Below are 19,270 nucleotides of genomic sequence, written 5' to 3'. Positions count from 1 at the left end.
TATCAACACATCAAGTAAATATTAAAAGAAGTGCTCAATAAATGTTTGTTATTATTATTATTATAGTGTTTATACTATTAAGAACCATGTTAGAGATGTATAAAGTATGCAGCTATGATTAAAATAAAGGGGGCAGTTCTGTACTGGGTTGTCAAGCAAGGTATATTTAAGCCTTTTAGGTTAAGACAGGTCATTCACCAGATAGGAGATTGTGACATTACAGGTAGAATTGCTGCCTTTGAAGAGGACCCTAGTGCAAGATAAGGAAATACATTGTATTTACAAGTAGTAAGGATCTGGCAGGACTAGATTTTAAGAGCTATGTGAAAGTACTTTGTAATCTGTTAAGGAGGCAGCATTGGTAAAGTGGAAAGATAAAAGATGTTAAGAGTCATATGTGGGTATAATTCTAGTTTTGCCTCTTTTTAGCTCTGTGGTCTTGGACAGATTCCTATTTTCTCATTGGGAAATGATGATGATAACAAGCTTTATTGTTTATTGCTGGGGAGGTATTTGCAAAGGATTTAGAATAGTACTGGTACATAAAAGGCATGGACGTCTATCTCTGCTTTTGCTTTATCTCCTTTATATTCTTCCTTCTTAATAGCTTTACTTATGAAACACCGATTTGACAAGTTTTAGTTCTTTGTAGATCTGAAAAGCTATATAGAGGTTGCTTATGACAAAATACTGGTTATAGTTATTTTAAAAATTGACTTATATTCAGACATCCCTTTATTGAGTAGTCTTGTACATACTGTTTTCTTTTGTGCTTAGCAGAGGTTCTGATACATTGTAGAAATTGAGTAAATACTTATTGACAAATATGTATAAGCAGATACTGTATGTTGCCATTTGGAATGTAAAAAATCTCAAAGTTGCTTTAATTGTGCTGGCAACTAATAGATGAATTCAATATAGGCAGTCATTTCACCTTAAGAGTAAACCATATTTAAATATGGAATCATGAAATTTTTTTCTTTTTTTATATAAATGGCTCATGTTTTGTAGTAATAATAGGGGCTGTTCAGATATTTTTATCCAATGTGACTCTTTCCTTTGGGGGAAAATTATTTCCAGATAATATACAAACTACTTTGGGAAACATTGATGAATTATACTTAGTGTGAACAGGGAAAAAAAACTACAAATTCAGTTTCTGGTTAAGATATAATAGGCTTCTCAAAGTTATTTGATATCCTTGGGTACCGGGGAGCTAATTAATATTCTTTATCTACTTTTACATCATTTAAGATATTGGTATTCATTAAAAAGAAGCAAGCTACATTTTTTTTTAAACCCTAAGATGATCAAATGATAGGATTTCCTTTGAAGTGCACCCTGAGCAGAATAGAATTTCTTTTCAGTAATGTAGATTGTTTCTCTTTCATTTGTGAAGTGCTAACTACAAAGACCACATTTTTGGACACATTCTCTCAAGCTCACTTCAACTTCCCAAATTATTTAGGGACTATATTTATCTATAGTGTAAGAGATGAGTAGTTTTCTTGCAGTATGCCTAAAAGACAATATTAAATTATTACTTAAACATTTATTCAGCTGTGATGAAAGGTGACATTTGAAAAACCTTTTACTGTAAACTCTAGGTTAGTTACAAAAGTATGATCAGTATTTACTTTCTTTGGTTTCTTCTGTTGTAAAATATTTTAAAAATTAGATGTAATTATTCCATTATGAAATGGGGAAACAATTGCTGAGGTGTGTTTATTTGGAGACTCTAGATTCTCCTTTGTGATTGTCATATCTGTTTTGCACCTCTTTAATGGTGTTGATTGTATGTAATATGCTTCTTTTATTGTTTTGGAGGTTCAGTTGGATTTGTTTTTTGTTTTGATAAACAACTTCATAGATCCATAGAATGTCATAGCTGAAGTTACTGTCATGGTTGTCTAGTCCAGCTCTTCTATTTTGTCATTCAGGACATTGATTCCCAGAGAACTTAGGTCAAATAACAAGGAAGTGACAGTTGTACTAGAACGTAAGTCTTTGGACTTTAAAGTTAGTGTTATTTCTTTTATAGCATGGCATCTCCCCCCACCCCACCCCCCTTTTTAAGATTTATTTATTTATTTATTCATGATAGACACAGAGACACAGGCAGAGGGAGAAGCAGGCTCCATGCCGGGAGCCCGACGCGGGACTCGATCCCGGGACTCCAGGATCGCGTACTGGGACCAAGGCAGGCGCCAAACCATTGAGCCACCCAGGGACCCCCTCCCCCCACCCCTTTTTAACTACATACAAAAGTTTATTTGGAGATGTTATGACATGATATGATGTAGTGAAGTATCTATCTAGACTGCTTCTAAACATTCCCTTTTGTTGTCAGCAATAACAATCTCTTTAGAACCCTTGTATAGCAACTCCTGTTTCCATGGGAAAACTTTATCTAGAATATCTGTCACATCTTTTCTACCTTCTTGTATTGTGTTCATCTTTAATTGTGTAACTCTTTTACCATTTCTTCTTTGAATTCTTCTACATCTGCATCAGTTCAAACCTGTCTTTTCTATTAATTTTTTGGAATATTTGTAGTTTGCTCTAAATATTTACTATCTCATTATGTTATTTTTATTTTATTACTAATTGTTACTGTTTCCTAAGTTCTTTTAGTTCCTTAAGCGTACATTTAAGTTAAGAAAAATCTTAGGATTGTTAGTGGTAAAGGGTTGATGGAATGTAGATACTCTTGGCATGATAATTTCTTGGCATTGATGCCATATGATTAGGCCTAGATAATTGTTTATTCATTCAAAATATTTAATGCCTATACTAGGTACTAGGGAGAGAGCCGAGAGCAATTAAACTTGCCCATTTATCTTCAGCCTACAGAGTATGGGGAGTAAGCAAGAAAATAAAACATTATGATAGAATAAAAAGGAAAAAGTAAGTTGTTAATAACAGGTAGGTTACAGAAGTAAATAGTTTAAGTATGGGGTGCTATAGAAGCACAAAAGAAGAATATGTAATCCAGAAAGCCATTTGGGAAGAAGTTTCTTCTTAGTTGAGATCTGAAGTTGAGTTGAAGACAGAGAAAGGTGGACTTTGTGGATGGAAAGTAAAGGGTCATTGGCAAAAGAAACAGTTTATTTAAATCTTAGAAGGAATAGAGCTTGTCATTTTCAAGCAATTAGAAATCAGTATAATTTGATCAGTAAGTGCAAGATTGAAAATCACCTAGGGGATCTGAAGCTGCAGATTCTGATTCAGCCTGCTAGGGCTACCATAACAAAATACCCCAGACTACGTGGCTTAAACAACAGAAACTTATTTCTTATAGCTCTGGAGGCTAGAAATATAAAATCAAGGTGCTATCAGAATTGGATCTTGATGAGGCCTCTTTTCCAGACTTCCAGGTAGCTAGCTGTCTTTCCCTCTGCATCTTCACATGGCCTTCTATGTGTGTGTGCTCACATGCACACGTACACAATTAAGTGTGTTGGGGTATTAGGGCTCCACTTTTGTGACTTTATTTAACTGTAATTACCTTCCCAAAGGCCCTACCTCCCAGTATTGTCAAGGACACAATACAGTCCATAACGGGTAGGTCTGAAGGTGGAGCCTGAGATACTTCATTTCTTTTTTTTTTTTTTTTTAGATACTTCATTTCTAAGAAACTTTGAAGTGATACTGTTGCTGCTGATCTGAGGAACAGATTTTGAGTAGCAATAAGTCATCCTTTAATCAGTTATACCTGATTGTCTACCCATAGGTGCTTTAATGATTCAGTTTTTTTAATATTTATTTAAAATTTAAAGATTTTAAAAAAACTTTTTTTTTTTTTTTTTAGAAAAGATTTTATTTATTTAAGAGAGAGAGAGCACAAATGGGAGGAGGGGCAGAGGGAGAGGGACAAGCAGACTCCCCACTGAGCAGGGAGCCCAACCCTGGGCTCAGTCCTGCATATTGGGATCATGACCTGAGCCAGAGACAAGTGCTTAACCAAATGAGCAAGCCGGGTTCCCCAGTGATTCAGGTTTAAGATGGGAGTGAGTCTGGGTTCTCAACTCTTAAGAGTTTGAAAGAAGTTGAGAAACACAAGACTGGATGGTTGTAAATGATCATTACTTATGTGAATAAATGAAGCTTGTTTGAAAAGTTAAAATTATTATCTTTACTTGTGTGAGTTTGATTTTTATCTGTCAGAAAATAGAGCTCTTGAAGATAAGATACATTTTGGATTTGTTCATTTTGGGTCTTTTTAACAACAGACATTCTTAAATTTTAGTGCATTTTGGGTATTTTCAGTCTTTGATCAGGAAGTAGTCTAAAAATTACTGGCTTGGAAGACAGCTTGTCTGTGAAAAAATTTGTTGTGTGAACTGTGTCTTTATTGTTTATATTTTTAGTCTCAAAATTGGCATTGGATATTTTACTTTGGTCTAATTGGTGGGATCAGTTGTATAAATAGATTTCATGGCCGGGAGCCTGTACCTTATTTGTAGTTGGTTTAAATTTATTTTGGCATGTGTAGATTGTAATGTGAGAGCAAGGTGAAAAGCCAACCAGAGCTACTGTGGTTAGCTGCTTAGAATGCTTACATGCATAAGAATTCTCTGATATCAGTGTGGTATAGAAATAAAGATGATGTTGTTTGTTTTAATGATCTTTCTTAACCTAATCTTTTGCTATTTCACTTCTTTTAGAGACCAAGAAGCGTCAGTGTAAAGTTCTCTTTGAGTACCTTCCACAAAATGAGGATGAATTGGAGCTGAAAGTGGGAGATATTATTGATATTAATGATGAGGTAAGGAAAACATGTGCTAGAGATAAAGCAGCAATTGGAATTGATGCTCTGGGTATTAGAAAACTGCTTTATAAGAATATTAATTTTTCATTAGAATTTTTTTGCCACTTTTGTTGTATTCTATAAAAATCTTAAGATACAGGTTTAAAAATGGATCTTTAATGGCTTAATGTAAGGTTGTTTTATCTGTTGGAATAAATTCTTATTCATTCTTAACTATACCTGATATTTGTGTACTGTTTTTGTGTGTGTTGACTTTAGGAATAAAAATTTTTTTAAGCTAAAGATTAATGTAATCTAAGTAGCTAAGAATAAAAGTAAACATTTTCTTTCATTCTGAATTCACTTTAGGCCCAAAGCAGTAAAATAGAAGGAATTTTGTCTTTTGCATAGCAGAGGGATACAAAAACAGAATATTATAAAAGCTTTGCCTTGTTTGAATTATCACATTCAAATGTGAATCAAAACCACTTTTCTCACATTTTAATATCTTAGAATGAGATTTTAAAATATGGTAGACATAACTTTTTTCATATCTCTGCTTTTATCATTAAAAGAATATTAAAAATTTATTTGGCAGTGAAGATCTCATTTTCAAAGTATATGTTTTGATATCATATATAGTCATAGAGATTGATATAACATCCATGTAATGTAATTTATCACTTAATGTTTATATTAAATTCCAATATATTTATATAAGACAGTTCTGTTTTGTTTCCATCAGGTGGCAATAATAATAATGTTTATTGAGACTCTATGAAGCATTATGCTAAGTGTTTCACATTTATTATTTTAAGTTTCTAAACAACCTAAGGAGACAGGAATTTTTATATCCATTTTATATATGAAGAGATGGAGTCATGGAAGATAAGTGATTGGCTGTACTGGTTACTGTTGCTGCATAACATGCTGGCCCAAACTTTGTAGCCAAGAACAGCTGTTTTATTAGGTTCATGTGTTGTGTGAGTCAAGAATTCAGGTAGGGCACAGTTGGCATGGCTATGCCTCTGTTCCGTAATGCCTGGGGCCTCATCTGGAAAGACTCAAAGTTTGGGTGCTGGTGGAATTGGTACCTAGAAGGCTTGAAGACCGTTTCTGGAGACTATTAGGTAGCTTCTCCCTTTGAGTTTGCTTTCTCACCATATGGGGCCTCAGGACGGTTGGACTTAACTGCATGGCATTCCAAGGCTCTTAGTGACTAATAAACATTTCAGTGAGTAATGGTGATAGCCTTTTATAATCTGACCTTGGAAGTGATTGTGTCACTTTCACCACATTCTTGGGTACAAGCATGTCAAAAGCCAGCAAGGTTGAAGGTGGTGGGGACAAAGACCACCACTTCTTCATGGAGTGTTAAGATTACCTTGTAGATGATCATGTGGGATAGGAGAGCTTGTTTCAGCCATTTTTGCCCAAGTCCATACATATGGGATGCAGAAGAGTCAGAATCCAAATCCACATAGTTTGAGTCATTATTCTTTACTGCTATACTATCCTGCCTCTTAAGAATTTCTTAGTTCATAGGAATTATAAGGTTATTTACCTTAACTACTCAGGTGGTGCCAGTTTGGGATTGCAGTGTAGATAATTGGGTTTCCTGATGTTTTTCTCAATTTTATCTGTTGCTTTTTGGTCACCATATCTATCATCATGGTTTGAAGAACTCTCAATCCTGTGGTGTCTCCTTAAGTCTGCTAAAAAAATTCTGAACTCCTCACTCTTACTGCCTTCCATTTCTCTCTCAAACCCCTTCTATTCTAGCCATCTTGTATTTCAGCTGTATATATTCCAGGAATAATTCCTTTATTTTTATGTCACCATATTTATCACTTGCTTTGTAACTAGAAAAGTCTTATTCAGCCTTTAATATCCAGCTCTTTTGTCATTTCCTTTTAGGGGAACCTTTTTTGAATCTTTTAAGTCCTCTCTTGTGCTCTTATAGCATTTTGTTCATAACTTTTGTTGTAGCACCTCTTACATTATGTTTTAACTATCTGCTTAGGTTTGTTTTCTTCTTTAGATTGTTTCACTCCAGGGCAGAGATTTCTCATATGCAAATCTCAGTCTTTTACAAGCAGTTAACATCTTGGCTTACACATAGTGTGAGAGCCTGTTGGATGAATAATTTACTAAAGTTTGCTTTGTAATTCTGAATCAAAACAGATTTTAAACAGAATAAAGAGCCTTTTCTAGTAGTGTTATTTCATGTACTACTGTGATGTGAATTTTAACAGTGTATAGTTTACTTAAATTTTTTTACCTATTAATATCTTTTAGCATCCGTAGCAGAAATTATATATTTTAAAAGTTATTAAATAGTATTAACCATGAAAATTAGTAACTTTGATATTAGTGAATGTATATATTTTTCTTAAGAGTTTGGTTTCTGAGGATATTTCTGGTTGAGGTAGGGAGAAGTGTTTAGGGGAGCCTGGCATTTGGATTTTAAAAATGATTTTTTTTCTTACTTGGATTAAGATTCACTGTTTAAGTTAAAGGTTTAGTAATTTTATGTTCCATTTGGGAAGTTATATTCTTGTATTCATCAACCTTTTTCCAAATCAGAATTTATCTACTTAAATAATATATGAAATATATTACAAATATTGAAATAATTAAAAGGGAGGCTCAGTAGTGTTAAAAGAGTGATGTTCCAGAAGAGAGCTATGTACTTCCTGCTATTAATACCTTATTCTGGGTTATCTGATATTTTTATAAAAATTATTACATCATGGATTGCAATTGATTACAAATTCTCGTTGTAAATGTTGTAAAGTGCTACTGATAATGACTAATTGATCAGTCTAATCAATTTAGATTTAATCTACTTACAAAATGTTTTTCACCATTGTTGTTTTCTTACAGATCTAAGGGGATTATTTTGCATAACTAACTTGTGCTCATTCAGTTATGTAGCTTAATTTTCCCATAGCAGGAAGATTTTCAACTTTAGAGAAATTTTTATTATTTTTGAGTTGTGAACTCTTTCAGGTAGAAGAAGGCTGGTGGAGTGGAACCCTGAACAACAAGTTGGGACTGTTTCCCTCAAATTTTGTGAAAGAATTAGAGGTAACAGATGATGGTGAAACTCATGAAGCCCAAGAGGATTCAGGTAGATTATTTTAAAAATTTGAATAGATTTAAATAAAATTATATATGATCTAGTGTTTGGTGTTTTTTGGAAACTGTTCTTGTTGAACTATGAGCTAATTTTTTTCTACTTTTAAAAAGCAGCTTCTACTTTTAAAAAGAACTAAATATCCAGGCAAATAATTTAAAATCTTTTCCTTCTTTGAAGTCGGCTTCAACCCAAACTAAATGTTTAGTACCCTGATTATGAATTGATACTACTTATGTTAATCTGATTTCTTCCCACTTAAGATGTACTAATATAATGTTTTAATTTGAGTTTGCAAATGGCCTAACTACTTCAGCGATTTTAGAAATTAAAAAAAAAATCTTGCTTTTGTTTTTGTTCATATTCAGATAATAAGTTACATTTTTTTTTTGTGTAGCCAGAATGTCATTTAATTATTTTGTGATTGCCCTCATTTATAGGCTCACCCACAAATTCATCTTAAATTAAAAGTAGGAGAACAGGGACGCTTTGGTGGTTCAGTGGTTGAGCGTCTACCTTTGGCTCAGGGCATAATCCCAGGACTCTGGGGTCGAGTCCCACATCAGGCTTCCTGCATGAAGCCTGCTTCTCCCTCTGCCTATGTCTCTGTCTCTCTCTCTCTCTGTCTCTCATGAATAAATAAATAAAATATTAAAAAAAAAATAAAAGTATGAGAACATTTTATCCCAAAGCTAAATTTAAGAATTTTTGAGAATTGCTGTGGAATTTGGTTGTTTTTTTTTTTTCAAGGTCTATTTATATTTTAGAGACAGAATGTGTGTGCATGATCAGAGGGAAGTGGAGAGGGAGGGAGAATTTCAAGTAGACTGCACTGAGCATGGAGCATGATGTGGGACTTGATCTCACAACCCTGAGATCATGACCTGAGCTGAAACCAAGAGTCTGACACTTAACTGAATGAGCCATCCAGGTGCCCTTGTTTTGTTTTGTTTTTTAAGAGAGATTAAATTCATAAGTGGTAATGTAGGGATAAGTAGGTCTTTTTCTGTATGGAAAAATATGTGTAGTGAGGTTCAGTATATTTATGAAAATCAAGACATTAAATATTGGCAGTATTTAATATTGATAATATTTTTTAATATGTAGTTCACATACAGATTTAATTGTTCTAGTAAATGCTTTATATAGCTATTTTTTTTTCTCCCAATTCCAGACAAGACCTTGCAGGAAATTTATTTCTCAGGTTTCTCTGGAATAGTTTCCCAGTCCTTCTTTGTTTTTATTGACAGTTTTGAAGAGTTTAAGCTGATATTTTATATAATGGATCCCAGTTTGGACTTTCTTTCTGATTTTTCATGATTAGTTTCAGGTTGTATTTTATTAACAGGATTACAAAATTATGATATCTCATTGCATTGTATCAGGAAGCACAGAGTGTGTGCTTTATTTTTGGTGATATTAAATTTGATTACTTTGTTGAAGCTGTGATGCCACTGTAAGTGTACTTTTGTTTTTCTGTATAACTGATAAGCATCTTGTGGGGAGATACTTTGAGACTGTAAATATCTGTTTCCTCATCAAACTTCACCCAACAGTTTAAGCATCCATAGATAAATTTGCCTGAGTCAGATACTTTAATGGTATTTGCAAAATGATGATTTTCTGACTCCATCCCATCTTTGTTTATTGACATTCCTCTCTGAAGAGCTTTTCTTGCTGCTCAGTTTTTGTTTATTAGTGTGGACTCACTGGTGAGTTCTGTTTACTCACTAGGTATTAATCAGTTACTGTTACTTATTTTGGCCTGTGAAAGCTCCTTCAAATTAGTTTGTGTGATTTTTTAAAAAAATCAACTTTATTGGAAATATACATACAATAAATTGCCTATCTAAAATATAGGGTATGATGAGTTTGACAAATGTCTACATCCATGAAAACCACTGCCACAATAAATGTACAAAACATTTGTATCACCTCCAAATATTCCTCATTCCCTGATATAGTCCATCTCTTTTACTGCCTCTGGTCTCAGGTGACCATAGGTCTGCTTTTTTCTCATTATGGATGAGTTTGCATTGCCCTGTCCTCTGAACAGGTCTTCATCATTGTTTGAGCACTTTGTTACTTTTTAATACAAAATATTTCAGGCTCATGTTGAACTTTCCCTACTTCATCCTGAAATCAGCTACTTATCCAGGCACTCTTGGTTTCTTTTAGAGAAGTATAGTAGTTAAACACTGAGATCTGAGCACAAGTGTGCTCATTGAACTTGGAGTGATATTGCTTCTGGGCACTTTTAGTAGATAAAACTGGGGAATGATTACACATGTACACACATGCATTTCTTTTATCTCTTTACCTACATGCCTACCTATTTCTACTGGTACCTCTAATTCTAGTTTATTTTATTTTATTTTATTTTTCTCTAATTCTAGTTTAATACCACTAAGGTACATTCTAGTCTACAGTGATTTCATCTTTTGGCCCATCAGCCATAGAGCGAATGAAATAAATAATTGAGTTTGCTTTTATATTTAATCATGAGAGAACTAATGCTTAAAAAGCAGCATTCGGATCTTTGATGTTATCAGTAGATTGTTGGGATGAGTATGGAAAAACAACATGAAAACAATTTCTGAAATGATATACCGGAGACCTTGGATTTTATAAAGTGTCAGGGGAAAATGTGTTACTTTACATAATCATAAAATACTGCTATTGTTCTGGAAAGTAAACCATATAAAACAGATCTAGTAATGATGAATCACATATTAAGGAAAAATTGCCAGTTAACGATTAATAATACCACATTTTCCGGAAAGGGTTTTAGGAATCAATTTTAGTAATAATTAATAGGTAACAGAGTGAAGGCATAAATCAGTCTGGTGAGTAGTTTGAACTCCAATCTTATTTTTAGAATAAAGTAAATGACCTTAGGAAGCAGTCGAGGCCAGTTTAATCAGTGAGTGTTTTTTAAGCCTTTATGTGCTCAGTGCTAGGTTGGTTTTGTGAGGGCACAGAATCACCCTCTGCAGTCCAGAAGCTTAAGGTCCTAGCCTCTGGAAGATAAGACAGTTAACTCAAACTAGTACATATCAGCCTGGAGTAAAATGATCTGAATATCAGAGGTGCTGGTAGAAGATAGATCTAAACAAAATATATTGCTTGTTACTTAAAAAAAAAAACTTGGCACATTTTCATCTTTTCCGAAATATTCTAGGAAACTTTAGAAATATAATCTGCAACTCTGCAACTATCTTTTTTTCCTTTTTAAAAAGATTTTATCTATTTATTTGACGGAGCGATCACAAATACCCAGAGCATCAGGCAGAAGGAGAGGGAGAAGCAGGATTCCCCTAGGAGCAGGGAGCCCGATGCAGGTCAATCCCAGGAGTCTGGTTGGGATCATGACCTAAACGGAAGGCAGATGCTTAACGGACTGAACCACCCAGGCACCCCTGATTACAACTATCTTAAAGATGTTATTTTCTAAACTCCTGTTCTTTGCTTCTAATTATTCTTCTGCTTGTTTTCCTCTATACAGGCTTTTTAAAAAAATTGTTAATTGTTATAAAAAACATATTATATAGAATTTATCATCTTGACCATTTTCTTAGCATCAATTCAGAAGTGTTATGTATATTCACATTGTCATGCAGATCTACAGAACTTTTTCATTTCACAAAATCAAAACCCCATACCATTAAGTAACTCCTCATTCCTTGTTCTATGAACTTGACTACTTTATATAAATGAACTCATACAGTATTTGTTTTTTAGAGATTAGCTTATTTGACATAGCATAATATTTTCAAAATTTGTTCATGTTATAGCATGTGATAGAATTCCCTCTTTCAGATGGAATAATCTGTTATATATATGTACTGCATTTTGTGTAGCCATTTATCCATCCATGGATGTTTGAGTTGTTTTTACCTCTTGGCAGTTGTGAGTAATGCTGCCAAAACATGGGCATACAAATATTTGAGACCTTGTTTTCAATTTAGATAGTCACCCAGAAATGGGATTGCTGGATTATATACTAGTTCTATTTTTAATTTCTTGGGGGGAAATGCTATATATTTTCCATGGTGTTTGTACCATTTTACACTTCCACCAACAGTTGTATAAGGGTTCTAATTTTTCCACATCCTCAGCAAACACACTTTTTTTTTGACATTAGCTATCCTAATGGGTTTGAGATGATATCTTATTGTGATTTTGATTTGTATTTCTCTAAGGATTGGTGATCTTGAACATCTTTTCATATGTTTATTGACCATTTGTGTATCTGTTCAAGTCCTTTGTTTTTTAATCAGGTTATTTGTGTGTTCTTTTTTCTTTTTGTAGTTGAGTTTTAGTAATTCTTTATATATTATGGATATTAATCCCTTAACAGATATATGATATGCAAGTATTTTTCTCCCATTCCATTAATTGTTTTCTTTGATGAGGGAAAGTTGTTTTTTTTTTTTTTTTAATTTTATTTATTCATGAAAGACAGAGAGAGAGAGAGAGGCAGAGGCATAGGCAGAGGGAGAAGCAGGCTCTATGCAGGGAGCCTGACGTGGGACTCAATCCTGGGACTCCAGGATCATGCCCTGGGCTGAAGGCAGGTGCTAAACTGCTGAGCTACCCGGGCTGCCCTGGTTTTTCATAACAATAGTCTCATTTTTCTATTTTTTCTTCTGTTGCTTGTGCTTTTAGTATCATATTTAAGAAATCGTTGCCGAATCCAGTGCTATGAAACTCTCTCACTTGTTTTCTCCTGGAATCTTATAGTTTTTGGTTTTATGTGTAGGTCATTTGGAGTAAAGTTTTGTGTATGATTTAAGACAACGGTTCAACTTCATTGTTTCGCATGTGGATATCCAGTTTTCGTAGCAGCATTTGTTAATGATGTTACCAGACAGAAAACTGGTTTCCAAACTCAGGTTTGGTTGCTCGCTGCTAGAAAATAAGTACTCAAAGGACAGGTGATGGTGGAAAAGGAAAGGTTGCATTATTCAGGAAGCTGGCAAGGTGGGAAGATGGTGGACTAATTAATGTATCAAAAACCATCTTCACTGTCCAGGCAGTGGACAGCTGGAAATTTTAAAGGGGTAAAGTATGGGAAAACAGGAGAGGGGCAAGAGAAGCAGGAACCCAGGTGGTGTAGCTGTATTGTTGACATGACCCTGAATGGACTTGCTGGCATGAGCAGCAGCTGTTTTTGAATGTAGGCAGGCCTTATCTTCTGGGAAAGTCTGGTCCTCCAGTCCTCAAGGTCAGTGGTCTGCAAATCTCAAGGAAAGTAAGTTAGTTCTGCTGCAGATCTAGGGATTTAGGTCAGCAAGCAAGGTGTACATAACTTAAAGCAAGGTTAATAATTACCCTTAAAACCCATGGATATGCTGTTACAAAGAGGTAGGCCTTTCCCCATTAAGTGGCCAAGCCTGGGATGCCTGGGTGGCTCAGTGGTTAAGTGTCTGCCTTTGGCTTAGGGCATGATCCTGGAGTCCTGGGATCAAGTTCCACATCAAGCTCCCTGCAAGGAGCCTGCCTCTCCCTCTGCCTGTGTCTCTGCCTCTCTCTCTCTCTCTCTCTCTCTCTCTCTCTGTGTTTCTCATGAATAAATAAATAAAATTAAAAAAAAAAAGTGGCCAAACCCTTGTTCAAGTTCATTTGACCAGTCTGTGTAGATGTTTTATCATGTTACCTATGACTATTGGACATGTTTATGTTTTACCTCTTCAGTAGACTGTAAGCCTTTTATAGGCAGAGACTGTTCTTTTTCTTTGTTTGCTTATTCCTTACTATAGGGGTCCAAAAAATGAATAGCTTATGATCTGGTTACTTTTTATTCCAGAGTATTATATTTTTTCTCATGTCCCTTACGTGCCTTTTTATAGTGCCAACACTTTGGGGAGGGAAAGTATAAATAAAACTTCATAATTTATAATGAAACAGGTAGCCCTCATACCAGTTGATTATGTCATCTTTTTCCTGGAGCACAAGGGAATGGTATTGGTTATTTTTAGGGAGAGTAGATGAGTCTCTGCTATGGTGGGTTAGCCTACTTGCATGGAGCAGTCTGCTGTTAAAATTAGGGGCTTGATCATTCAGCATTTGTGGGTAACTATTGTATTCTTCATCTGACATGCCATCTTGATTATATATAGAGGGCAAGAATATTGCTTTCTTCATGTTCTTGGTTCATACACCTTTAAGAAGCAGGTGAAAACTTATACTCTGAAAAATATGCATAAATCATGAATAAAATTTCATATATTAGCTCATGTGTTAAATAGTTCATATATACACATATATACACCCATACATATATATGACTAGATCATACATTCTTTTGGTTCAAAAACCAGTATATAAAAAGATATACATTGTAATACTTGTTTCTGTCCACTTAGTTGTCTCTTTTGCTCTATATCAGAAAGCATTTGTACTTTCTTGCTATTATCTTCCCAGTATGTGTTTATGCAGCTACCCACAAAAACATATATTTGAATATTTCCTTCTTCCTTGAACAAAATGTAACATAGTGTATTGTTCAGAATATGCTGCAGTGAAAACAACCTGTAAATCATGGTGGCTTAAAACAAAGACATAGTCATAGTCATTTAGGGACTTTATTAGGGTCTCCTTTTTTTTTTTTTTTTTTTTTTAAAGATTTTATTTATTTATTCATGATAGTCACAGAGAGAGAGAGAGAGGCAGAGACACAGGCAGAGGGAGAAGCAGGCTCCATGCACCGGGAGCCTGACGTGGGATTCGATCCCGGGTCTCCAGGATCGCGCCCTGGGCCAAAGGCAGGTGCCAAACCGCTGCGCCACCCGGGGATCCCTAGGGTCTCCTTTTTGACACATGGCTTAGGCACAGAGGCAGGGGAAAGGAACATAGCTTTCAAAGTTTCTACTCCAAATTTTCATATATTACTTCCACTAATACTATATTGGACTGTCATGGTTATGCCTGAGTGAAACAGAGTAGGTATATGTAATTTTCCTAGAAGGTGGGGCACTTAAATGTGAATAATAATGCAATCCACTGCATATCCTACCATGGATCCTCTTTTTAGAATCCCTTATTCTCATTGGCCTTTCAAGGGAGCTCACGTGTATTCTTAGCCCTGTACATGTGCTAAAAACTAATGAACACTAACTTCATGGGTATTTGGTGTGAGTGGTGTTGGCCAGTAAATAGCCTTCTGGAAGGTGCAAATTTCCATTTTTAAGTCGCTTCCCATTTCTGAGTGTTCTTCTGCTGTATATATTTTCTTACCTTTGCAGTGAACTTTTTAAGGTTCTAAATTTCTCTAAGGTTTTACCTTAAACTGTGTGAATTAAAGAAACAACTTAATTCTTTAACAGCTTATCTTCTCTTTGGTTAGCTTCTGTCTAGTGTCTTTGTTTTAATCAGTACCTTATAAAGCATGCCTTCATTTTTCAGATTATGTATAAAGACAAACTGGCTTAGTACCTGGAAAGTTTTGAAGCATAGTTGATATTAGTTCTTTCTTACCACACTTTTATTTTTACTTCTTTACCCCATTTTTTTCCTTTAATTTTCCAGTGTAAAACAAATGTGAAGTTAACCATTCTGAATAGTGACATGATAAAGTATTAAGCAGAGCAATTTTTTCACTGGGAGTTACAGTCGGGTCAGTTTGGGATGTTGAAATCATTCTTTGAGCACAGATGCTGATTACATTGAAACACAGAAAATCATTGAGATAGGAAGATATATAAGAGTCATAAAATCATATACTATTTTATGTTCTACTTATTTGAGATTGCTTGGTATTCTAAAGTCAGGACTCATGTCTTAAAGATGTATAAAAACCATTAGAGAACAAACAAGTACTGAAAATATCTGGCTTAAATTTAGTGGTATAATTATGACTTAGCTGACTGTCCCCTGAATTACTTCTGATGCATATTTTTGCCCATATGTTTCATAGGTATCGGATATTCTAATATTTGTTTTTAACATTTGGGGCACCTGGGTGGCTTAGTCAGTTGATCTTGGTTCAGGTCATGATCTTAGGGTTGTGCCTGCTTTCTGCTCTCACTGGGCCTGGAGCCTGCTTAAGATTCTCTCTCCCTCTCCCTTTGCCTCAGCCCCCCTCAAAAATTGTTACGGATTATTTTATGGTAAAATGATGCTTATAATGCCGTGTAAACTCAGCTGTTAAAATTTGTACAGGGGCAGCCCTGGTGGCTCAGCAGTTTGGCGCCGCCTTCAGCCCAGGGCCTGATCCTGGAGACCTGGGATTGAGTCCCACGTCGGTCTCCCTGCATGGAATTGGCTTCTCCCTCTGCGTGTCTCTCTCTTTCTCTCTCTCATGAATAAATAAATAAAATCTTTAAAAAAAAATAAAATTTGTACAAAATTTTAAGGCTATATGGGATCACTAGCAAAAGAAATAAAATTTAAATTTTATATTATATTTACAATTTTTTATAAACTTAAATCTGTGTAATTGTTAAATATTTTGGGTACTTTCTTTTTTTTTTTGGGGGGTACTTTCTTGCACTATTCAACCTTATTTGAATTTTAGTAACTTTGCAGAATTATGTCTGTTAAAAATGTACTTCCTTGCTTGCTTAACCCCTTTAAAATAACATTGCATTCTAAATGTGGAGCTTTGTGATTATGGGTTGGGAAGTCAGTGGTTGAAGTACACTATAATTCCCTTTTATAAAAAAACTCTAATTTTTAGGCAGGAAGTTTTTGCATGTTCATTTGAATACCAGGAAGTGAGTGGCTTTATAAAAACTTTAGAACTCTTGTGATAAAAGAATATAGATCTTTAAGTTTTAAGAGTTCCATCTTATGCATTATGATTTACAGAATTGATGTCTACTATTCTTATGTCCTAATGAAGTGTAACATACCTTGTATTTGGTATTTTTACAGTCCTTTTAGTCTGTTTTACTTTTTTAGATAAATATCTTCTAATACTCAATTTCAGGAAAAGCTTTACTTCTGTAAGGAAGTGTTACATTTCCATTTTTATAATGAAATGACTCCTTTTTCATCGTGTCAAATATATGTAACCTTCTTTGTTTAGAGCGTCCTTCATCATCTTCTACATTCCACTTATTTGCTTAAGTAAGACTTGCTTTCAATTTTCCATGTTCTATAAAGCCAGTGACTATAGCTTCTGTTATTTTCCTCCCTTGTATAAGTCTTCTCCCTGCCTTAAGTCTATAAAAAAATCTCCATTTAGATGTCTAATAGGTATCTCAAATTTAAGCTGGTCAAAACTGATCTGTCCTCCTCTCTGCACCTAGATTTGCTCTATACAGTCTTCCTCATCTGAGTTAATGGCAGCTTCATTATTTAAGCCAAAGAATTGGATTCATCTTTAACTCTTCTTTTTAATCTCACATTCTACACTTGATTCATTAACGGATGTTGTCACCTACTAAATAAATGTACAGAACTATTTTCTTTTACCACTTCTCTTTCCCTGTATAAGTTATCTTTTGCTGTACAGTTACAGTAGGCTGTTAATTTGCCATTACCTGCCTCCTAAATGTTAATGTGCTTATACTCTAGTAGGTACATATTTTACTTAGAGTAAAAGTCAAAGTCTTTTTAAATTGGCTACAAAGCCCTCTGACCTGGCACCCCCGATGCCTCCCTTCACCTCTCTGACTTTGTCTTCTACTTAACTCTCCCCTTTATTCATGTTGGTCTCCTTATAGTTTTTTAAGAATGTCAAGAATATTTCTGTCTCACCGCCTTTGCAGAGACTTAGAACTTAAATGAGATCACCCTAGGAGACTGTCTAGGGGGAAGAAAAAGAAAAGAGCTTTGGACCAACTTATATATATAGCGACAGTTATAGTATGGGCTTAGATAGAATTATTAAAAAGACCAAGAATGTAGAGAGAAACCTGTGAGTTTGTGGTAGTTAAGGGAAGAGAGTTTTTCAGGGAGGACGTAGGCAGTAATGTCTGATATTCTTTGTGAGGTTAAGATAGGTAAGATAAGAGTATATGGAATCCTGGATTTAGGGATGGAGAGATCGTTAATGACCTGGATAAGATCAGTAAAGAAAGGTGATTGGGAGAGAAGCCAAGTTGACTGTGGAGGTGGAGAGTGGCAGAAGGAAGTATAAGGCAGTGCAGCAGTTGAGAACAACATATATTCAAGAATGTTTTTGTTCTTAAGAGGAAAAGTCTGGATCATTTTTAAATGTTAATGGAAGAGAACAAATAGGGAGAAATTAAAGATGCAGATTCGGAAGAATGGAATTTATCTCAATAGGATTAACCAAAAAGGTAGAGGGAATGAAATTTACATTGTAGGTATCATTAGTCTCAATTGATTGGAGACTAGTCAGTGCCAGGAAGCTGAGGGAGAGATGTCTGACTTGTGATTTTTTTTCTGTAAAAGAGGAGAGATACTAAGAATGACAGGTCAGAATTTTGAGGAGATTAAAAGGGTCACAATAGTTAAATGTTTGGAGCCATGCATCCTTCTGGGCTTTACTGGGCTAATAGAGGGATGCCTGGCATAAAATGTTTGAGAAACCTTGATGGATTGTTCTTCAGAAGTTCTGATTTCTTAAGGGTAGAAATATTCATTCTTTTAGGAGGAGTCAGCAGTGTTTTAATTGGATTATTCAAACTCTGAAAAAGAAGATAGTGCTTATTGTTAGTGGGGCACCCGATCCTTGTGGAATGGTGGTATACACTGGTTGTGCCAAAGGTGATGAACTAATATTTGGTGGTCTCCAGCTTGGTCTGAAGGATTTAAGGTGGTGCACCCTTACTTTGGTGTCTATAATCCTGCATTAGCATTCACCTTGAATGACTTGAAATAAACAGCTTTGTAAGGAAAATTGTTAAGGGGCTTTGATGCTTTTACTGGCAATGTATTATGAGTCTTTATAAATTAGGTTATAACCAGAATAGTTTCTAAAGATTCTGTTTAGGAGCTAAGGAATACAGATTTTTAACTACTTAAAAAACACACAACATTTTCTTAGGAAACGTAGGATTGTTTTTAAAATCTTTGGATGATGGTAAAAGATATTCTTTGGAGTAAAAAAGGGGAATTTGTGCCAGCAACTTTATAGATTCTAAGTACTTCCACTTGGTTTACATGTTTTGCTTTAATGATATTCCATGTTCTCCATTTAGTTTAATAGTGACCTTGGATTACTTTCATTAAGTGCTTTGTATTTTCATCAAATTTCTACTTTGTGGGTGCTTGGGTGGCTCAGTGGTTGAGCATCTGCCTTTGGCTCAGGTCGTGACCTGGGGTCCTGGGATCGAGTTCCACATCGGGCTCCCCGCAAGGAGCCTCTTCTCCCTCTGCCTGTGTCTTTGCCTCTCTCTCTGTGTCTTTCATGAATAAATAAGTAAATTCTTTAAAAAAAATTAAAGTTTCTATGTTGTATTACTTTT

At 34.9% G+C, this 19,270-nt stretch overlaps 1 protein-coding gene across 3 annotated transcripts in view; it reads left to right on the top strand.

Annotated features, from left to right (window-relative positions):
• CD2AP (CD2 associated protein) overlaps positions 1-19,270 on the top strand; it is a 144,658-nt gene that overhangs the window by 61,572 nt on the left and 63,816 nt on the right. For 2 of the 3 annotated variants that reach the window (XM_077903736.1, XM_077903738.1), the window contains exons 4-6: positions 2,105-2,200; positions 4,668-4,768; positions 7,763-7,883. In XM_077903736.1, the coding sequence (XP_077759862.1) occupies positions 2,105-2,200; positions 4,668-4,768; positions 7,763-7,883 (318 nt within the window). The remainder of the gene's footprint in view (positions 1-2,104; positions 2,201-4,667; positions 4,769-7,762; positions 7,884-19,270) is intronic. The other variant, XM_077903737.1, reaches the window with a different exon arrangement.

The sequence above is a fragment of the Canis aureus genome, chromosome 7, assembly GCF_053574225.1.
Source record: "Canis aureus isolate CA01 chromosome 7, VMU_Caureus_v.1.0, whole genome shotgun sequence".
NCBI lineage: Eukaryota > Metazoa > Chordata > Mammalia > Carnivora > Canidae > Canis > Canis aureus.
Note: the sequence above shows the minus strand (reverse complement) of the source record. Positions and strands in the feature narration are given on the sequence as shown.